Source organism: Cucumis sativus, chromosome 5 (genome assembly GCF_000004075.3).
Source record: "Cucumis sativus cultivar 9930 chromosome 5, Cucumber_9930_V3, whole genome shotgun sequence".
Taxonomy (NCBI): Eukaryota; Viridiplantae; Streptophyta; class Magnoliopsida; order Cucurbitales; family Cucurbitaceae; genus Cucumis; species Cucumis sativus.
In genome coordinates, this window is record NC_026659.2 from 333743 (window position 1) to 351592 (window position 17850).

The 17850-nt window shown below is 34.3% G+C and overlaps 3 protein-coding genes across 4 annotated transcripts; 1 reads left to right on the plus strand and 2 right to left on the minus strand.

Annotated features, from left to right (window-relative positions):
• Positions 1-838: 838 nt before the first annotated feature.
• On the minus strand, positions 839-10066 carry LOC101216093 (polypyrimidine tract-binding protein homolog 2). Its single transcript, XM_031885365.1, has 14 exons — positions 9584-10066; positions 8430-8681; positions 7782-8062; positions 6503-6681; positions 5303-5511; positions 4996-5205; positions 3750-3812; positions 3582-3655; positions 3232-3327; positions 3008-3065; positions 2652-2756; positions 2467-2548; positions 2132-2244; positions 839-1655 (listed from the first exon to the last, which is right to left on the minus strand). The coding sequence occupies exons 1-14, from the start codon at positions 9941-9943 to the stop codon at positions 1281-1283; spliced, it is 2457 nt and encodes an 818-aa protein (XP_031741225.1). The 5' UTR covers positions 9944-10066; the 3' UTR covers positions 839-1280.
• An 854-nt stretch (positions 10067-10920) lies between these two features.
• LOC101215850 (pentatricopeptide repeat-containing protein At2g13600) lies at positions 10921-14063 on the plus strand. 2 transcript variants are annotated; one of them, XM_031885215.1, is made up of 2 exons: positions 10921-11241; positions 11347-14063. In XM_031885215.1, exon 2 carries the CDS (start codon positions 11549-11551, stop codon positions 13679-13681), a length of 2133 nt encoding a protein of 710 aa, XP_031741075.1. In that variant the 5' UTR covers positions 10921-11241; positions 11347-11548; the 3' UTR covers positions 13682-14063. The 2 variants fall into 2 exon arrangements, with proteins under 2 accessions (XP_031741075.1, XP_004145982.2); XM_004145934.3 differs by having other exon boundaries at positions 11557-14063.
• Positions 14064-14603: 540 nt separating this feature from the next.
• LOC101215611 (bidirectional sugar transporter SWEET3b) lies at positions 14604-17351 on the minus strand. The gene is made up of 6 exons (XM_011656324.2): positions 17162-17351; positions 17020-17056; positions 16515-16737; positions 15297-15458; positions 15085-15204; positions 14604-14977 (listed from the first exon to the last, which is right to left on the minus strand). The coding sequence occupies exons 1-6, from the start codon at positions 17202-17204 to the stop codon at positions 14783-14785; spliced, it is 780 nt and encodes a 259-aa protein (XP_011654626.1). The 5' UTR covers positions 17205-17351; the 3' UTR covers positions 14604-14782.
• Between the last annotated feature and the right edge of the window lie 499 nt (positions 17352-17850).

A 17850-nucleotide genomic window follows, 5' to 3' on the forward strand; every position in this document is an offset into this window, starting at 1 on the left:
CTCTTTTCACATTAACACATACATCTTTGAAATGATAATGGTCTTAAAAAAGGGATTGTTTTAGAATAATTTCTTTTAAATAAAAAGCTTAACAAAAAGTAAAAAGGCTCAGCATTTTTTTCAAACATGAGGTGACAATTATAATTTAATGTTTACTTGCATGAAACTAAAGTTTATTTGGTAAAAGTTGAAAGGTTTTTTTTTTATTAGTCAATTTATATTTTTAAGGAAAATTTATAGTTCAGTTAACTTTATTTTAAAAATAAATTCAATGCTCAAATATCCATGTAACAAAGGTATTAGTCATTTCTTAGATGTGATAAAGTTAAACTAAGGCATTTTTATTTCAACAGTAACATTTATTTTTTTTAAAAAAAATATTCTTTGTTTCAAATTAATGTGATTCTTTATCCACGTTGTAGGGAATTCTTTTACTGCCTTCTTCTTTTTCGTTTTTTTATCATTATGGTGTTTCTTGTCCATGGAGGAAGTAATATTTTTTTCTTGGACAACCAAAAGAAGTTCATAAAAATAAATTTGGGCAGATTCTAGGTCTTTGTTAATAAGAATAAGCAATCCCTTCCCTTGTGAAATTAAATAGGATAAAGATGGGAAATATACCAAAACGACAAGTTCCTTTTGAATCTTAAGCCAAAAAACTTGTTATTATATCATAATTAATATCTAATTCAGCCCCTTAGGGTTAAAATCAAATTAGACGCTCACATATTTTGATTTGATTTGCTCGGATATAATAAATCAATTAAGCAAATGAAAGCAATGATAAGGTGTAGATATATGAAGTGAAATTTTGTAAGAGATTCATAGGGTTAATACATAACAAAGAAAAAACACATTTTTAGATATAGATAAAAGTGTCCTCAATACAATGTTTCATCAGCTTGTCCTCTTAAACTACTAAGTTTAGCCACAGTTGAAATAAGTACATTGCATAAATGATGATTGAGTTCAAGAAGTGATAAGAATAGGCAAAAGGAAGAGGGAGGTTTATAAAACAGTGATCATCAATAACCGAGTTTAATGTCACTTGGCTTCAAAGAAAGGTGCTCGGTTCTTCACACTCGGGATCTTACAATTCATTCACATCCCTTAAAAATAAAAGGGAAACGAACCGACCTAACTTGTTCTGAACAGTTTGCGTAACCATCGAATTTAATGCACATTTGTTTCCTCTGCCAAAATGCATTTCTAGTATTTTAAAAAAGCTTAGTTGGTTTTCTTGAATGGACATTCAACTATAAAACAGAAGACAATGTGTGCTATTGCCTGTGATCGGGGCGATATGGTGGTGGTGGTGTCTGGTGTAAGCCACTGGGGCTTGGCATCATACCATGCTGTGGCGGCATTGTCCCCGATGGCATGTAACCAGGATTGTGCATAGGCATGGAGGAGTAGGTCGCAGCAGGACCACCCGATCCCCAACCTGAAGATTGTGGAGGCTGCACCCCAGGCTGCTGCTCTCCGGAAGGACCATACTGGTTTCCATTGTATTGATGGGTGGAAGGACCCATCATTTGATGTGGTGGTTGCTGCCCCTGCCCCTGCCCCGGCCCCTGCCCCACAACAGGCGGTTGAGAATTCACCATGGGAGGATTATTTGGAATTGTATAGTCTCGACTTCGGTCATTATTCACCTACAATCACATCAAACTACACATTTAGCATCATTCATCTTCTATCTAGTCAAAGGGTTGAAATAAAACGGAAGGCCCAACCAATATATTCAGGATTATTTGATATCTCCCATATGTTTTACAAAATATGGATACTTGTAATAACAAGATTTATGACTTGGGTCGGCTAGCAAAAACTTTTCAAGGGCTTAAAAACAACTTTCTTGTTTGTCAAAGCACTAGAAAAGTTCATCGAAAACATGTTCTTAATTTGGAAATAAAAACTTCCGAGTTTTAATTTGAATAGTTTTTATAATAATATATTCATTCCAATAAATATTTGTTGATGATGATGAGGCCACCAAGAACCGAAAAATGTCTAGTGGTTAGTGCTACGGTAGTACATGTCCTGTAATACTTTCATTGAAGTAAAAACTCCTGTGTAAAGAGACATTTATTGCTCTTGGACAGCTCACCAAAAGAGAAGTTTTTCATACCTTGATACTCAAGTCAGTATGGCGTGAATATGAGATGTGAAGCTTGCAAAACCCTCCGTCATAAATACAGTGTCCCTCGAGGGCTTCCTTGGCAACTACCGCAGTCTGAACATCTGCTCACAAGTGGAATATCACTTATGATGAGTCCTATGCTACATATTTCTATTGAAATATTATGGATGATTTAACTCGTTCACAGATTTGAAATTAAAGAAATCCTTTTTGAACTCATAAAGAATGTGGTTTCTATCATGCTATAACCGGTAGAAAATATACTACCATTTACACCCAAAAGTAAGATTGATGTCAGGACGAGTTTAGTTGAAGTGAACTACCTGGATATTGAATCAAGGCCTGGACTCCCCCATTCTTATCAAACATGGCAATCTTCTGGACAGGTCCAAATGCAGAAAAAACCTACCGACAAAGAAATAATTGGTTAGCATAATAAAAATAGTTTGCAAGGAACTATAAGATATGAACAAATAGTCAACAGACAAATTGCCATGTCATGCAATACCATGTGCAAAACCTCCAAGGTGACTGCATACTGCATATTCTCAATGGAGGCAAGAAGAACATTACTCTCTGGTTCAAGTTTCTTTCCATCCAAACCCACGGTGAACTGCAAAGATGACTGACGACAAATTCAATCAAAGGATGAAAAGGATTTAGAAAAATAACATAAGAAACCAGGGGATAGGAGGAAATGCCAAGATTTGTACTGCTAAGTTGGCACTTTTGTCAGAAGTACATCATTTAAAGCTTTATCTTTCTTTATTTATTTGACACCATTAGAAGCATGATGAGTAAAATGTATGGAAAGGAGAATTCATAGGCACAACTAAACAACATGCTACCTAATGCATTCCTTACCTGACCACTTCCATCTATGGCCGATGGAGCAACAGGAAGATAAGGATTAGTGTAGTCCCTGAATCAACATACTATCAGAATATAGAGAGAGAAAGAGATACTGATAAAACAGACGAGTAACAGAAAGAGAGTAACACGGGAAATTATCCGAGATATCGTGAAATGTTACACTAAGTTGAAATAAACACATTCATAGAAGAATAGATGCAGAAGGTTGGGAAGACCTGCTTCGATGACTCTGAAATTTCACAGTCAAATCAGTATGGGCAGAGTAAGTAATTCTAAGGGAACATGGTCCAACATGATCAGGAAGTAAATACCTGCAAACAAAAAAAATTGTTGATACATAAGATAGAATAACAACAAAGAAGAATCTAAAACTTCATTTTCTTTAAAGGAAGGTTGAATACTGCTAGCAATGGAATGAAAAACTGTCAAATAAAATGCATTGACGACTAAGAACAAAAATAATCATAGACAGACACCAAGCTCGTGCATGTGCACCTCTTCTACTGCTATATACTCCATAAAACAGGGGCAAAAAACGATGTGTAACATTCAATACAATTGTCACCTAGGGATGCTTCTCCCATCCAAGGCATTCTTAGCAGATGAGGCAGTCTCCGCATCCGAAAATTGCACCAACGCCTAAAATGTCCAAATCAATATATGAATAAGATTTTCTCCAAGCTCAGAAGTGATAATAGTGCAATTACTACAAGCATTTTAGATATTCACGGACCTGAAATCCAGCTGTTTTCTCAAAGGTAGTGATCTTATGCACAAATCCAAAGGCAGAAAAAACCTGGCATATTATTGAATAACCTTCAGATTGAAATTAAACAAAATGATATCACACCATTCATCACAAATTCAGTACAACCCGACACCTATCAAATGACTACTATCATGTGAATTGTTTACAACCATAAACAAGACGAATCTACCTAAATATCCAAATATAGACCAAGTGGGATGTCTAAATGGATAGCCACAACTAATTAACATTGGACATTTAAATGCAACTCCACTGTAAAAAACTAAAAATTAAGCCAATAGAACTCAATTATTGTGATAGCAATGCTACTGCCAGGAACAAGAATAAAAGGACAACATACAACGGACATTAGACAACAAAGATACTAGCTTGAAAACTTTTTTCAAGAATAACATAGGACTTAGACATCAGATAAAACAGAAGATTAGAACACATCATGGCATATGGCAATCAAAGATCAAGCTCTAAGGGGGAGGATATGATAAAGCAGAAAACACAAAATTGAAAACAAGTCCGTAACACCTGCCTCTCTCACTTGAAAAAGAGCAGCTATTGGTTTGAAATCAATAACCAGCCATAAGTATACTCTATCCTTAAATACTCATCAACGAAATGAAAAATATTAGTTGAATGCCCCTACAAATTTAACATTCTGTCCTATAATGTTAATAAGAGAAGGCAAAGTCACCCCAAAAATTCAGATGCTAAGCCAAAAGGAATATCATCTTATTAATCTTCTGTCTAATTATTTAAATGTTAGTCCTTTAGGGCAGAATACGTAAATAGTGAACAGATAATCCAAAAATTTAGAATAAAAAAATTCCTACTCTCTGATTCTAATGACTGGATGTAGACAGCAGTATCACTGACATAACATGCAGAGATGATAGGGAGAAGGATGCACAAGAGAGCAGAAATGATAATATCCTAAACTGTGAAAGGTAGGAGGAAGTTGAGGAAGAAGAGAAGGGAAGAGAGAGGTAGTGTTAAGGAAAGGAGAAAGGAGACAAACACACATGTGCACTTTCTCCCGATGCACTAAGCTGCCATCAAAGATATTGCCTTGACAAGGGCCTGCTGATTCATTTACATTCACGTCAAACAAAAGCTTTTGAAACATGACAAACTATAACCTAATCACCATAATTTAATCTCAGTGCCACAGAGGTTCACCTTTAACTGCAACAAGAATGTACTACAATCTGCTTACCAAGTGCAAAACATCAATGCTGACAAGGCGTGCATCAGTGCCCTCAATTGTTACTAAAAGCACATTTCCAGGAACATCAGCTGTTGTTTTGTTGTTCACAATTTCTTGCCGGTTAGAATACTGCAGATAGACAGTTTTTCCTCTAACTTGTGCAGGCTCAGAGGAAGATGCATAATATGATATCATTGCAATAGCTTGATTTATGTCTGCCTGCAGTATTAAACTTGGTCAAATATTTATCAATAATGAATAGCTTGTGAGGTACATTGTTGATGGAAAGCAATAGATGCAAAAATAATCCACTTACAAACTCAATAAAAGCTTGATTTCTGTTTGCTCCAACATTACATTTTGTATTCACGACTTTTCCAAATGGCTTTCCCAGTTCAATCAGTTCCTCCTCAGTACATTCCCAAGGTAAATTCCTTAAGTGGAGAACCTTTGAGGGTGGTTGTGTGTAACGGAACTGTGGCTGACTAGAAACTGATGCCATTTCGCCAAACTTACAGGAGAACACTGGAAAATCATGGGCAGCCTTAATACAATTTAAACTTCAAACATAGTGCACAAAGTTAAACACAGAACTCCACGCTCGTGAACTTATAATTCCCAATCACATAGACAATTGTACCATGAAATACTTAATTCTACATTGATATGAACAATATTTCACTGTCGTTAATTCTCATGCAAAAAAAGAATCTGGAGATGAATAAAATACAACCGCAACTGTTAATGAATAAGTTTCTTTTACTATTGAGATAACTGCCTTCGGCCATAGCCCATGGCATAAAATTGAACCATTATAGCAAGTTCAATGCAAGAACAAAAGGGTGTGCATTACACTACAACAACGGTGCAAATTTTCGTACAGAAGCAAAGATAAGGCAGTAAGAAGAGGGGGTTTCATATTTAGTAATGGGTAGTCATTTGACTTAAATCTGCACTCTCTTTCTCTGGCATTTCATTAAATCTGCACTCTCTTTCTCTTGCTTCTTCCTCTTCTACTTTTTTTCTTCTCCCTAACTCTCAGAGAAAGCACTTAAAATTGAAAACAGAAACAAATGGACCAAAGAATTCGATCACCGCATGTCCAATCAAATGCAATTTCAAAGCACGAACCAATCCGCCAAACATAAGAATAAAAGCAACATCACCAATAAAGATCAACACGGACAAATAACTAGAAAAAATCACAACCCGTTATCGAGTACCCATCATAGAAACCAATCCAACAATTCACGCAACATTGCAATGCTATTCATCGTCCACGTAATTACAACAAAAAATTATTAGATGCAAAATCACACAAGAAACAATTTATTACAATCGGCAACGAGAAGAAGACAAGAAACCCAAAACAATCTGTAAAGAACCAGACATGCAAATCGAAAACCCCAAAACGCAAATCCAGAGGGAAATAGACGGAATCGGAGGTCCAAATACCTAAAAAATGGGGGCAAAAAGTAGCGGTGCACAAGGAGATCGAAATTGCAAAGTAAAATACCTGAGATTAATAAATATAAACCCTGGGGAAAGCAAGGAATTGGTGAGGATATGGAAGTTAGGGTTTCACGGAGAGCTGGAAGGGGAGAGGATTTCGATGGGCTTTTCCGTAAGCATAATCTAAAACGATTGAAATATATGTTTTCTCTTTTATTATTATTGTTATTATTTTCTTCTTGCCTTTCCACCGATGAGGGGTAAAATCGTCCTACCGCGTTTGGATATGATGAGGTGGAATTTTACTTTTTTAAATTATTTTCAGAAAAAAATTTCTTTACAAATTATATTGAACTTTTTTTAAAAAAAATAGTAATAATAAATAGAATTTTATTTTTTAAAATTATTTTCAAAAATATTTTTCTTTACAAATTATACTGAACTTTTTTTAAAAAAATAGTAATAATAAATAATTATATTGGACTGCAACTAAAATTTAAATACTAATCTTGTTTTTCCTATTAGCCTACGGTCTATCCAATATTTGTAATATTTTGTAATATTGTAATATAATCTATATAATCTATCAGTAATAAATTCTTATAATTGATCAAATTTTATTATATTTACAATCCTTTAAAATGTTGTTAATAGATACTTAATTATTTGTAATACACACAAAGATTTTAATGGACAACTTAAACAGACATGAAAACTAAAACTACTTATCTCTATACTTGATACTAAGATGCTCTTAGCAAGACCTATTCTCATACATATGTATATAGATTCAGAAAGATAATTGTTGGAAAACAAAAGATTTTTCAAATTTAATGAATGAAAAATCTTAATACAAAAGGGAATTTATCTAATAATTCAAAGGATAAATGAAGAGAACTATTTAAAAATAGAATAGTATGGATATTAAAAGAGGAAAACAAAGTCATCAATGTGTTCTAAAAAAACAGCATAATAATATAATATCAGCATTGAAAGATAACGAAGAATCAAAATTAAAGAAAGAATGAAATATTAAAAAACATCATCTTAAAGGAGGAAAGAGAGAAGAAGAAAAAGAGAACATACACCAAACTATTTCAAGAGTCAGTTTATCAACAGATAAGTTGAATGTCCAAACAGAAACAACCAAACAAGATCAGATATCAAATATATATCAACAATATTCTATTACTTCTACGAACTTGCTCATCAATCATAATCATAATCACATAAATTCTATATGCAAATGCACACAATATTCGGTAACAAAAGGTACTTTCCAGAGATTGATCAAGTTCAGTTGCAGGAGTCAGTAATGGAAGTGGAAGAGGGAAAGAGAACTTCAGGGTGATTGGCCTACGAGTACGTCTTTATAAGGCGTTGGTCTGGCTTCGACCCTTCCTCTTTCTTCATCTGAGTGTCGTTTTCTCCTACCCTGATCCTCTAGAATCAGAGGAATCCTGCCTTCTCTTTCTCCAAGAAGCCGCTCGTTTGCCCCTCCTCGAAGCTTCTCAAGTCGCAGTCCCTCGAACTGCTGCATCTTGAACACTTTAAGCACGTTTGCCAATCCGCCTAACAAGAACGATAAGCTCCCAAAGATACCTAACCAAATCCAGTTTTTGCCCTGCATTCACACACTCGTCAACACGTAAAACTTCAGTAAAATGCCATTCCTTTTGAAGCAAATATTTATGCAACCATTTTGTTAGACCGATTATCAAACTTTTGTTTGTTGCTTATAACTAAAATATTCATCAAAATGTTTAAAATTTGAATTCATAGCAAAACAACAATATGAACCGTGGTTATAGTTCACAATCACCAATCTATTTTGATTTCTTTACCTCACGTCATTGACACTCTATTATTCTTGAGGGTGGAACCATAATCATTGTGACAACTTTTTCCTTTTTTGAATAAGCTTTTTAAAGGCAATTCAGAATCAATTGTTCGCTACTGACAGTAAAATGTATGTATTCAATGTCACATACCAGAAGTTTGAGACCATGATGGGCTAACCCAACTTGCTCGTAGCTATTGAGAACTGCTGCAACAAAAAACAGCAAGCTTCCTATTAAAAATGGAATATGGACACTCTGTTGCAAGATTTGAACATGTGCATCAGCCCTTTCGTAGATTTGGCATGAGTTGTGGATCGATCCAAGCATCCATAAGGCAGGACCCGCAATAAGCATATTTGAAGCATGCTTTTCGAGTTTGTGATAATCATGTCCCTTCTTTTCCTGCAGCAGCAAATTGAATGGCAGCTCTTGTAAAGTGCAAAAGGAGGACAACACAACAAACATGAATACTGTAAAAGATTAACATTAGGAACGGAACGAAGTTGATCAAACAGTTTTCCTACAATGTGCAATCATTGAAACCGAGGATGGCATTTCTAGATTTCGCCATGGCTTTTGATCTTTGACACGGGGTTTTTTATTTCTGTGTCCCGGGTGTGAGGAGGGCCTCCAGTGATAGCATGTAACGAAGTCAGGTGAACCCAAAACATTGTCAAGTACTTACAACAACACACTGTTCTTCGAACAATTAAACATTGCTGAAACGACTGCATCTTGTTCTTTTGTTAATAATTGAATATTTGAAAACTGGGAGACTATTGCTGAAAAAACTACACAATATTTTCCCCTATAAAATTATCCATCTTCTGCTTTTTTGTTCTTTCAAATTTCAATAAGAAATAGAAACAATTGCCAAACACAGTTTTGCTTTTATTTCTTTAAAGAAAAATTGAAGAAATGAGTAGCAGAAATGTTGCCACCAAGCCTTACATAACGCACTCAGTCACTCATTGCCCAAAATTATCACAACCAATGGCAGGGAAAACGGCACTGAAATCATTGACTCAAACTTGAAACTATCCAAAGAAGTGGATGGTTCTAAAAGGGTTGCTGATTTTGACTAATTCTAAAATCCAAGACTAATAACAGAGGAGAACAAGAGTAATTAAACTTAGGTAGCACACAGAACATCTCATAAAACCAATTGACCAGCCCCTCAAAACAATTTCTCATCAAGATCGACAAGTGCAATTTTGTTAGAAATTCCAAAGCAAAAATAGTATTACCATTAACCTAGAAAACTAAATTAAGCAGAGTAAAGCAAACAAACGATTAATAAGGACCTGAATTAGAAGAAACAGTGCAGCGAAAGACAAAAGCAGCGACCCAATCGCCTGAAGAAACGGAACAGCAAATTCCACAAAAAAAAGCTGGGCATCGTACTGAACAAGCAGTGGCAACCGGTAATCAATTCCGGCGAGATGGGCGAAGAGATCATGCAAATTAACGATGGCAAATAGGGAAGTGGCGAGAAGAATTAGTGCCAAACCAGATTTGGGTTCTCGGGAAAGCTGAGCAACAAAGCCACCCAGAAGGAGGATAGTGGCGAACAAGTAGAGGCCGGCATTGATGTACTCCGCCCGGTTCCGAACCGAACGAGGGCCATAGACCCTGAAATCTCTAGCGGAGACTAGCTTGACCATGGCAAATCTGATTCTGGGATTGGGTTTGATTTTGGATTTGGTAATGGAAATTGGAAAATCACTTGCAGCTTTTGTGAATAATGAGAATATGGGCGTATACTCCAGAGAGAGAATGTGAGATGTAGGAGAGAGAAAGGGATTGTTGATGATGATGTGTTACGCTTACGTTACGTGGCTGCATGCATGGAGGTGTTCAAAGAAACAGAATCCTTCAAAGTTGAGACACGTCGCCTCTTCATTCTTTCCCTAACGTCAACAATAATACAATATTTATTAAGGATATTGAAATATGACTTTATAGTAAATGTGGATGTCACACTATTATAATGTTTACAAATTTCAACTTTTTTTAGTCATGGATACTTTTTTAACTTTCAAACTTCACTATACTTTTAACAATAGAAACATTTTCCCCCTAAGTTTAAGGGTAGGTTTGAGATAGTTATTTTTTTTACACAAAATACAAAGTTTATTAATAACTTTTTTTATAATTTAGTCATAAATATTTTGTTATTTTAAGTAGTCTAGCACTTTATGGGTTCTCATACTAGATATACATCACTCGACTCTTCTTATAAGTTTTACAAGATTCAATAAATTCACACCGTATCTATTATAGACTCTCTCTTTAAGTTATACAAGACATAAGCTCGTCTCTTAGCGCTTTTCGATTTTCCCTCGTACATCCTATTCCATGAACATATCAAACAACAATACTTGAGACATATTAGTATGCATCCATTTTCAATACATTTCATTTCCATCTCCGAGAAGTTAATAATTCAAAACAAAATTATTGAACAATTTAACGAGAATAAAAGAATTTATGAATCAACAATTTGGATATCTAATGCAATTTTTTTTTGTCTCTTATCATTAGTTTTGAAGTTTTTTCTTTTCTAAAATCTGAATAATTAATTAGAAGAAAACCATTGGTAAAATAAACTCGCACTCGGCATGGTGTTTGTATTATCAAAAGGATAGGTTGTTTCGATTGCATACACCATCGCTATTACCTATTTGTATAAAAATCAATATAGAAAGGAATCCCATATATATTGTGGGAAGGAAGAAAGCCCAGAAATTTTCTTAAAACCTCAAGAAAAACCCTCCCTACTTCGTCTGCAGTGCTATGGCAGTACAAACACATCAAACATTTGATTGTAGCCAAAGTCGGCTTAACCACCATTCATACTTTTCTTTTACTCGGCTAAATCGCCCCCACGAAATCCGAAATCAGTGCCCGTTTCATCTATCCGAAGCTTTTGTGAGTGTCAACAAATGAGTAAGATTTTCAGGTATACATCTATTCTTCATCATTTTCATCTATACTCTGTAAATTTACAAAACCCACTTAGTTTTTCTACCCCCAGTTCTTGTTTTCATGCCCGCCATTGACATAGGGAAGCAGAGGGTTCAGACTGGGTGGAAGTGGTCGGCTTTCTTGTAATTAACACTCAATCATCCACTTGTAACTGAAACAATAACGGAGAAGCCTTAGAAGTCCTGTAGATTGAGACCCTGGCTATTAATTTCATGTTTTGATTACTTTAGTATTGGTTGCTTTATCTCTAATTACAAGTGTTCTTTCAATCCCATTTTGAAATGTTGAGGGCGTCATCATCTTTGGGAACATGGAAGCACAATCGGTGGAAAGCTTGCTTGGAACTATTCTCGACTCTATGTGAAGGTTTACACACTGAAAACTCCAACATTATTTCTACCAATATTTATATAAGTCGTCATGTAAGAGATGGTCATCTTGATCTTGCTCAAACTCTGTTCAATGAAATGCCAGTAAGAAGTGTTGTCTCATGGAATATCATGATTTCTGGATACTCCAAATTTGGAAAGTATAGTGAAGCTCTCAATCTGGCTTCAGAGATGCATTGCAACAATGTAAAATTAAATGAGACGACATTTTCTAGTTTGTTGAGTATTTGTGCTCATTCAGGGTGTTCATCTGAGGGAAAACAATTTCATTGTTTGGTTTTGAAATCTGGGTTGCAGATATTTGAGCGTGTTGGAAGTGCATTAGTGTATTTCTATGCAAATATCAATGACATTAGTGGAGCCAAGCAAGTCTTTGATGAGCTGCATGATAAAAATGATTTATTATGGGACTTGCTGCTTGTAGGGTATGTGAAATGTAACTTAATGGATGATGCTTTAGATCTATTTATGAAAATTCCAACTCGGGATGTGGTGGCATGGACTACTATGATATCAGCGTATGCAAGAAGTGAGCATAACTGTAAGAGGGGATTGGAATTATTCTGCTCCATGCGGATGAATGGTGAGGTTGAACCTAATGAGTTCACTTTTGATTCTGTTGTAAGAGCTTGTGGGAGAATGAGATATTTGAGTTGGGGGAAGGTTGTTCATGGGATTTTGACTAAATACGGATTCCACTTCGATCATTCTGTTTGTAGTGCACTGATTTTATTTTATTGTCAGTGTGAAGCTATTGACAATGCCAAGGCAGTTTATGATAGTATGGAAAGACCGTGTCTAAAGGCTTCAAATTCTCTTCTAGAGGGGTTAATATTTGCAGGAAGAATTAATGATGCTGAAGAAATTTTTTGTAAGTTAAGAGAAAAAAATCCGGTTTCATATAATTTGATGCTTAAAGGGTATGCAACGAGTGGTAGAATTGAAGGATCAAAAAGATTATTTGAAAGAATGACTCATAAAACTACCAGTTCATTGAACACTATGATATCTGTGTATTCTAGGAATGGTGAAATTGATAAAGCTTTCAAATTATTTGAGTCAGTGAAGAGTGAAGGAGATCCTGTGACATGGAACTCAATGATATCAGGTTGTATTCAAAATCATCAGCATGAAGGGGCGTTGAAACTCTATATAACCATGTGCAGAACATCAGTTGAACGCTCTAGATCAACATTCTCTGCTCTGTTTCAAGCATGCACATGCTTAGAATATATTCAATTGGGTCAAGCACTACATGTGCATGCAATCAGGGAAGCCTTTGACTCGAATGTTTATGTTGGAACATCTCTCATAGATATGTACGCAAAATGTGGGAGCATCTATGATGCTCAAACTTCGTTTGCCAGTGTTTGTTTCCCTAATGTGGCAGCTTTTACCGCTCTAATTAATGGATATGTGCATCATGGACTTGGGATTGAAGCATTCTCAGTCTTTGACGAGATGTTAAAACACAAAGTTCCGCCAAATGGAGCTACTCTTTTGGGGATTCTTTCTGCATGTAGTTGTGCGGGTATGGTAAAGGAAGGAATGACAGTTTTCCATTCAATGGAAAAATGTTATGGTGTGATTCCAACCCTAGAACACTACGCGTGTGTGGTGGATCTTCTTGGTCGTTCGGGACGTCTGTATGAAGCTGAAGCATTTATTAGATGCATGCCGATTGAAGCTGATAGAGTTATTTGGGGAGCTCTGCTGAATGCTTGTTGGTTTTGGATGGACTTGGAATTGGGTGAGAGTGTGGCTAAGAAGGTGCTTAGTTTGGACCCCAAAGCAATATCTGCTTATATTATTCTGTCTAATATATATGCTAAATTAGGGAAGTGGGTAGAGAAGATCAATGTGAGGAGGCAATTGATGAGCTTAAAAGTGAAAAAGATTCGTGGTTGTAGCTGGATCGATGTAAATAATAAAACTTGCGTTTTCTCTGCAGGAGACAGGTCTCATCCTAACTGTAATGCAATTTATTCAACTTTAGAGCATCTATTAGCAAATGTAACTCCATAGCTCAATTTACCTGTGTTCCTAAATCCGGTGTAAAGGTTTTTTTTTCCAAATTCAATATACTCCCTTTGACTGTCTCTCTCTATATTTTTTTTTTTCCTTCGTGTGTGAGCATACCGCCCATGTTCATTCACCTCCAAAAGTTACCTCACGTTTTGGAGTGCTCCATCAATTCAAAACTAACACAGTTCAATGGGTCTATGTTTGCCGTCACTTATTTATTCACTGGTCCTAGCAAGAAGGCTCCCATGATGGAAACGACAGTTGCAATTTGATTCTCGATGGTGTTTAGAAAAGCTGCAGTTTTTCGTCTATTATTTGAATGTAAAAACTGTTTTCCTTCAAGAAATTAGAGATCCAGCACAGTCAATCTATAAAACTGTCATATAATCTTGCTAAGCCAATTTTGGGATTCTATCAGTGGAAGTATTTTTGTAGTATGTATGTGTACGTATATACAATCTTTGGATGTTGCCCAAGACTTGGTCTTTCAACTAACATTCCATAAGCATTTTACGTTGGCATTTGCAGTTACTTTGGGATTCTTTGTATGTTGATGCTTTGTCTTACTCAAAAGGTTTTTTCCTTTTCTTTTTTTAAATTCGTCTGACATTTCTCTTTTTATCTTCCTCATATCTTTTCTTCTGTGTGTGGTTATATACAATATCACAGGCATTAATCTTTTGTATATTCTTCGTTTCTCTTCTCTTTTACAATTTTCTTTGTTCTTTTGGTAGTTTACTAGAATGCTCGTTGGTTTCAGCCAAAATCAATCAAGAACTAGTTTGGTTGGTTGGTTGGCATCCAAAATCTTTCAAAACCGACGATCTCCAATTGCCAATTTTTAGTTTGATTTCAAAAGTGACATCGACTGACAAATGAATAAAAAGTAAGGTTTTTAGCTAAGTTGGAGAACGCTGGCCAATTCAAAGATGCAACATCATTTTTATTATAGTACACAATATTACACTAAAGGTAAATAATATTTAAACTCGTAACGTGTAGCTCTCCATTTAGAGGGCCATTTGAAGCACTTTTGGTTAATAGAGGAAGCACTTACGTAGAGTTTCTACGGAGAGATTAAATTGTTTGGTAGAAAACTATTTAAATCTTGGAGTTATTTTGATGTGGAATGTGATTTTCATTATTATTCTTTTCCAAGTCCCAATTTGGTTGAATCTCCATAATAACTCCTCCTTTTTCCTTCTTCAAAACTCCTTGTTCATGTTCCTTGTTCCTATAGATGCAATACAACACAAGTTGAAGCAATCCCAATGGGCTTCCCACTAGATTTGGAGACTGCAAAGAAACCCATTCAAAACTTTCACATATTGACACAGAATGAATGAATAACAAAATTTAAAAAACTATAGAGTTATGGAAGAAGATTCTGAGTAAATACAAACCGCAAGGAAGAGATCATGGCTAAGAAGACCATAAGCCAACCATAAGGAACTTGCGGAGAATGAAAAGAACGACAAATAAAATGGCATAAACTCAACACTCTTTGTCTTTATCACTTGCTTCTGCATGAGATACAAAAAGGGGGCGTCGAAAATCAGTCGATGATCTCCAATGATCAGCAAACAAAAACCATTCAAGGAAGGAGAGAGGTTACCATGGCTACCAATGGAGAGGCATACATAGCAATAGAAGCAACAAGGCCAATGCATCCCACGAAAAACTTACGAAGATGATGAGTTTTTAAAACAAAAGAAGAGATCATTCCCACACACAAGAATACAGTAACAACTCCCACCATTTTCAAAACCACCTTCTTCTGCACAACATTATTATACATACATCAGTTTCAATTCTTTAACTATATAAAAACTATACACATTATATTATAATTTTTACCCTACAACAATACACACACACAGAAGTTTTGAGTTATCAAAATCATTCCTCAGAAACTTAAACTTTTGAGTTGACTATGTTAAATTATAATAAATACTCTTAAACTTTATCAATTTACTTTAAAAAAACCATCTTTTTCTTTTAAAAGTTGTAATATTGTCTTGAACTTTTATAAACGTTTCAAAACTATCACCGAAATAGAAATTCTTAGGAATTTGTTAAAATTGTGTGACGATGATCTAAGATTAAATGATGTAGTGATCTAAAATTTCTTAAACCGCTACTATATCATTTCCTATCTCAATTTTTATTCAAAATTACAAAGATTCACACTTCAAATATATAATTTTGAAACATTTACTAAAGTTCAAAATTACATAGAAAAATATGTTCTTTTTTTGTAATTTAACATATTTATTATTCCATTCAAGTAATTAGGTCTCTAAAGAACATAAATTAGCTTTTGAATGATTTGACAAAGATATGATATGAACGTGAAAAAGAACCGATCATTTTAAAAAGCTAATATCATAAACAGAATCTTAGTAGAAAAATGACCTATTCTCATTAGTGGGTTTAATTAATTAACAACCAATTAAAAGGTTGTAAGGTTCTAATTCTAAAAAAAACATATACATGTTTGTATATTAAAATACTTAAATATTTTTTCAATTTAGTCCCTATATTTATCCTGTATAGAAAGTTGGTATTGATAGATTGACCAATAAACTCGTCATGTTATGAAAAACATTTACTATGATATATAAAGAACTAAGATAGACGTTAAAACGTGTATAGCTCATCATATATGCATAGATTATATAAAAGAGTAAAGAAGTTTGAACAAACGAAACAAACTTGATCATACTTTTTAAAACAGCAAAATACTAAAAAGGAATATTTGTATATCAAACGGGAGGAATCGTCGTCATAGAAACCGAGTAATTAGTGTGTGTGTGGGTAAAAATTAACTGACCTTTGCTTGGGATGAAGCGAAGCAGAAGTAGATGGAAATGAAGGATAACTCAAGAAGGATGCCAAGGCCATTAATGGTGACAACAGGGAAGTTTTCCCATCCTTTGCTAACAATTGGTAAACCATACCAAGTGTAAAGAAGACAATTCATTAGGGCAACAATGTATGGAACACATGAAAACTCCTCTGTGCTCTTCTTCTTTATAACCCTCCAAAATGTCAATCTGCCATATGATTATAAACTAAATTAATTATTTCAAAAAAGGAAAAAAAACCCCACAATTTTGTTTCTGAAAACTTTTTATTTTCATATTCAAAGGTGTGATTAAATCACTTGTAAAAGTAAAGACAGTAGTAATCTAAAAGAAAAGTTTACACAGTTTATATAAAGTTTTTATGTTTCAAATTACAGACAAAACCCATTTAAAAACAACCCTCAAAACTTTGAATGGATATATAAACAATGAATGAATAAGAACAAAAACAAAGTTGGCAAAATGTATTACATGGGAACAGTATAAAGCAGCAAAGAAGCACCATTTCCTGCATAGAAAAACACCCAAAATAGGAACAAAAAATAAATCCCATTTTTAAAAAACTCTTCATATTAATAATTCGAGCATGAAAATTAAAAAAAAAAAAAAATACCAATGATTCCAACAGCCATGCGAATGGTATAGAGAGATCTCATAGTTTTTTGTTTGTATTTTTATTCTTTTTTGAACAAGACAAAGAAAGAAAGAGAGAGCTAATGATCAACTTCTTGCAAAATTCAAACCCTTTTGTAATACAAAACTTGTTTTGCAATGGAGACTTTAAATAGGGGAGAAAGTTGAAGAAGTAAAGTTTTAACAAAGAGAGAATGTAAGTTTGAGAATTAAAGAAATCTAATGGAATAATATATTTAAAAAAGAAAAAAAAATAAATACACTTTACAAACTTTAATTAATGTATGTGGATGAGAAATGTTGTTAAGTTGTATAATATTAAATATCATACATTAGATTTGTTTAATTTCTTTTAATTTAACCATAGTGGAACATGTCACTTGGTTGTGGCATATATATAATTTATCCCACTATATGTTTCCAACACTATACTTATATTAAAGTTTTGGAATATTCTATATATATATATATATATATATAAATAGAGGAAATATTGTTAGTTTCTCATATTAAATTATTCTCTTTTTTTCTAATTTTCAAATTTAAAAGTATTAGCATATATATAAACTTTGCAGAAATTTAATTTAGTGAACAAATGTTTTAAGATTTATTAAAAATCATAGGAATTAAGTAATCTAAATGATCTGAGAAATGGTATATTAATAAATG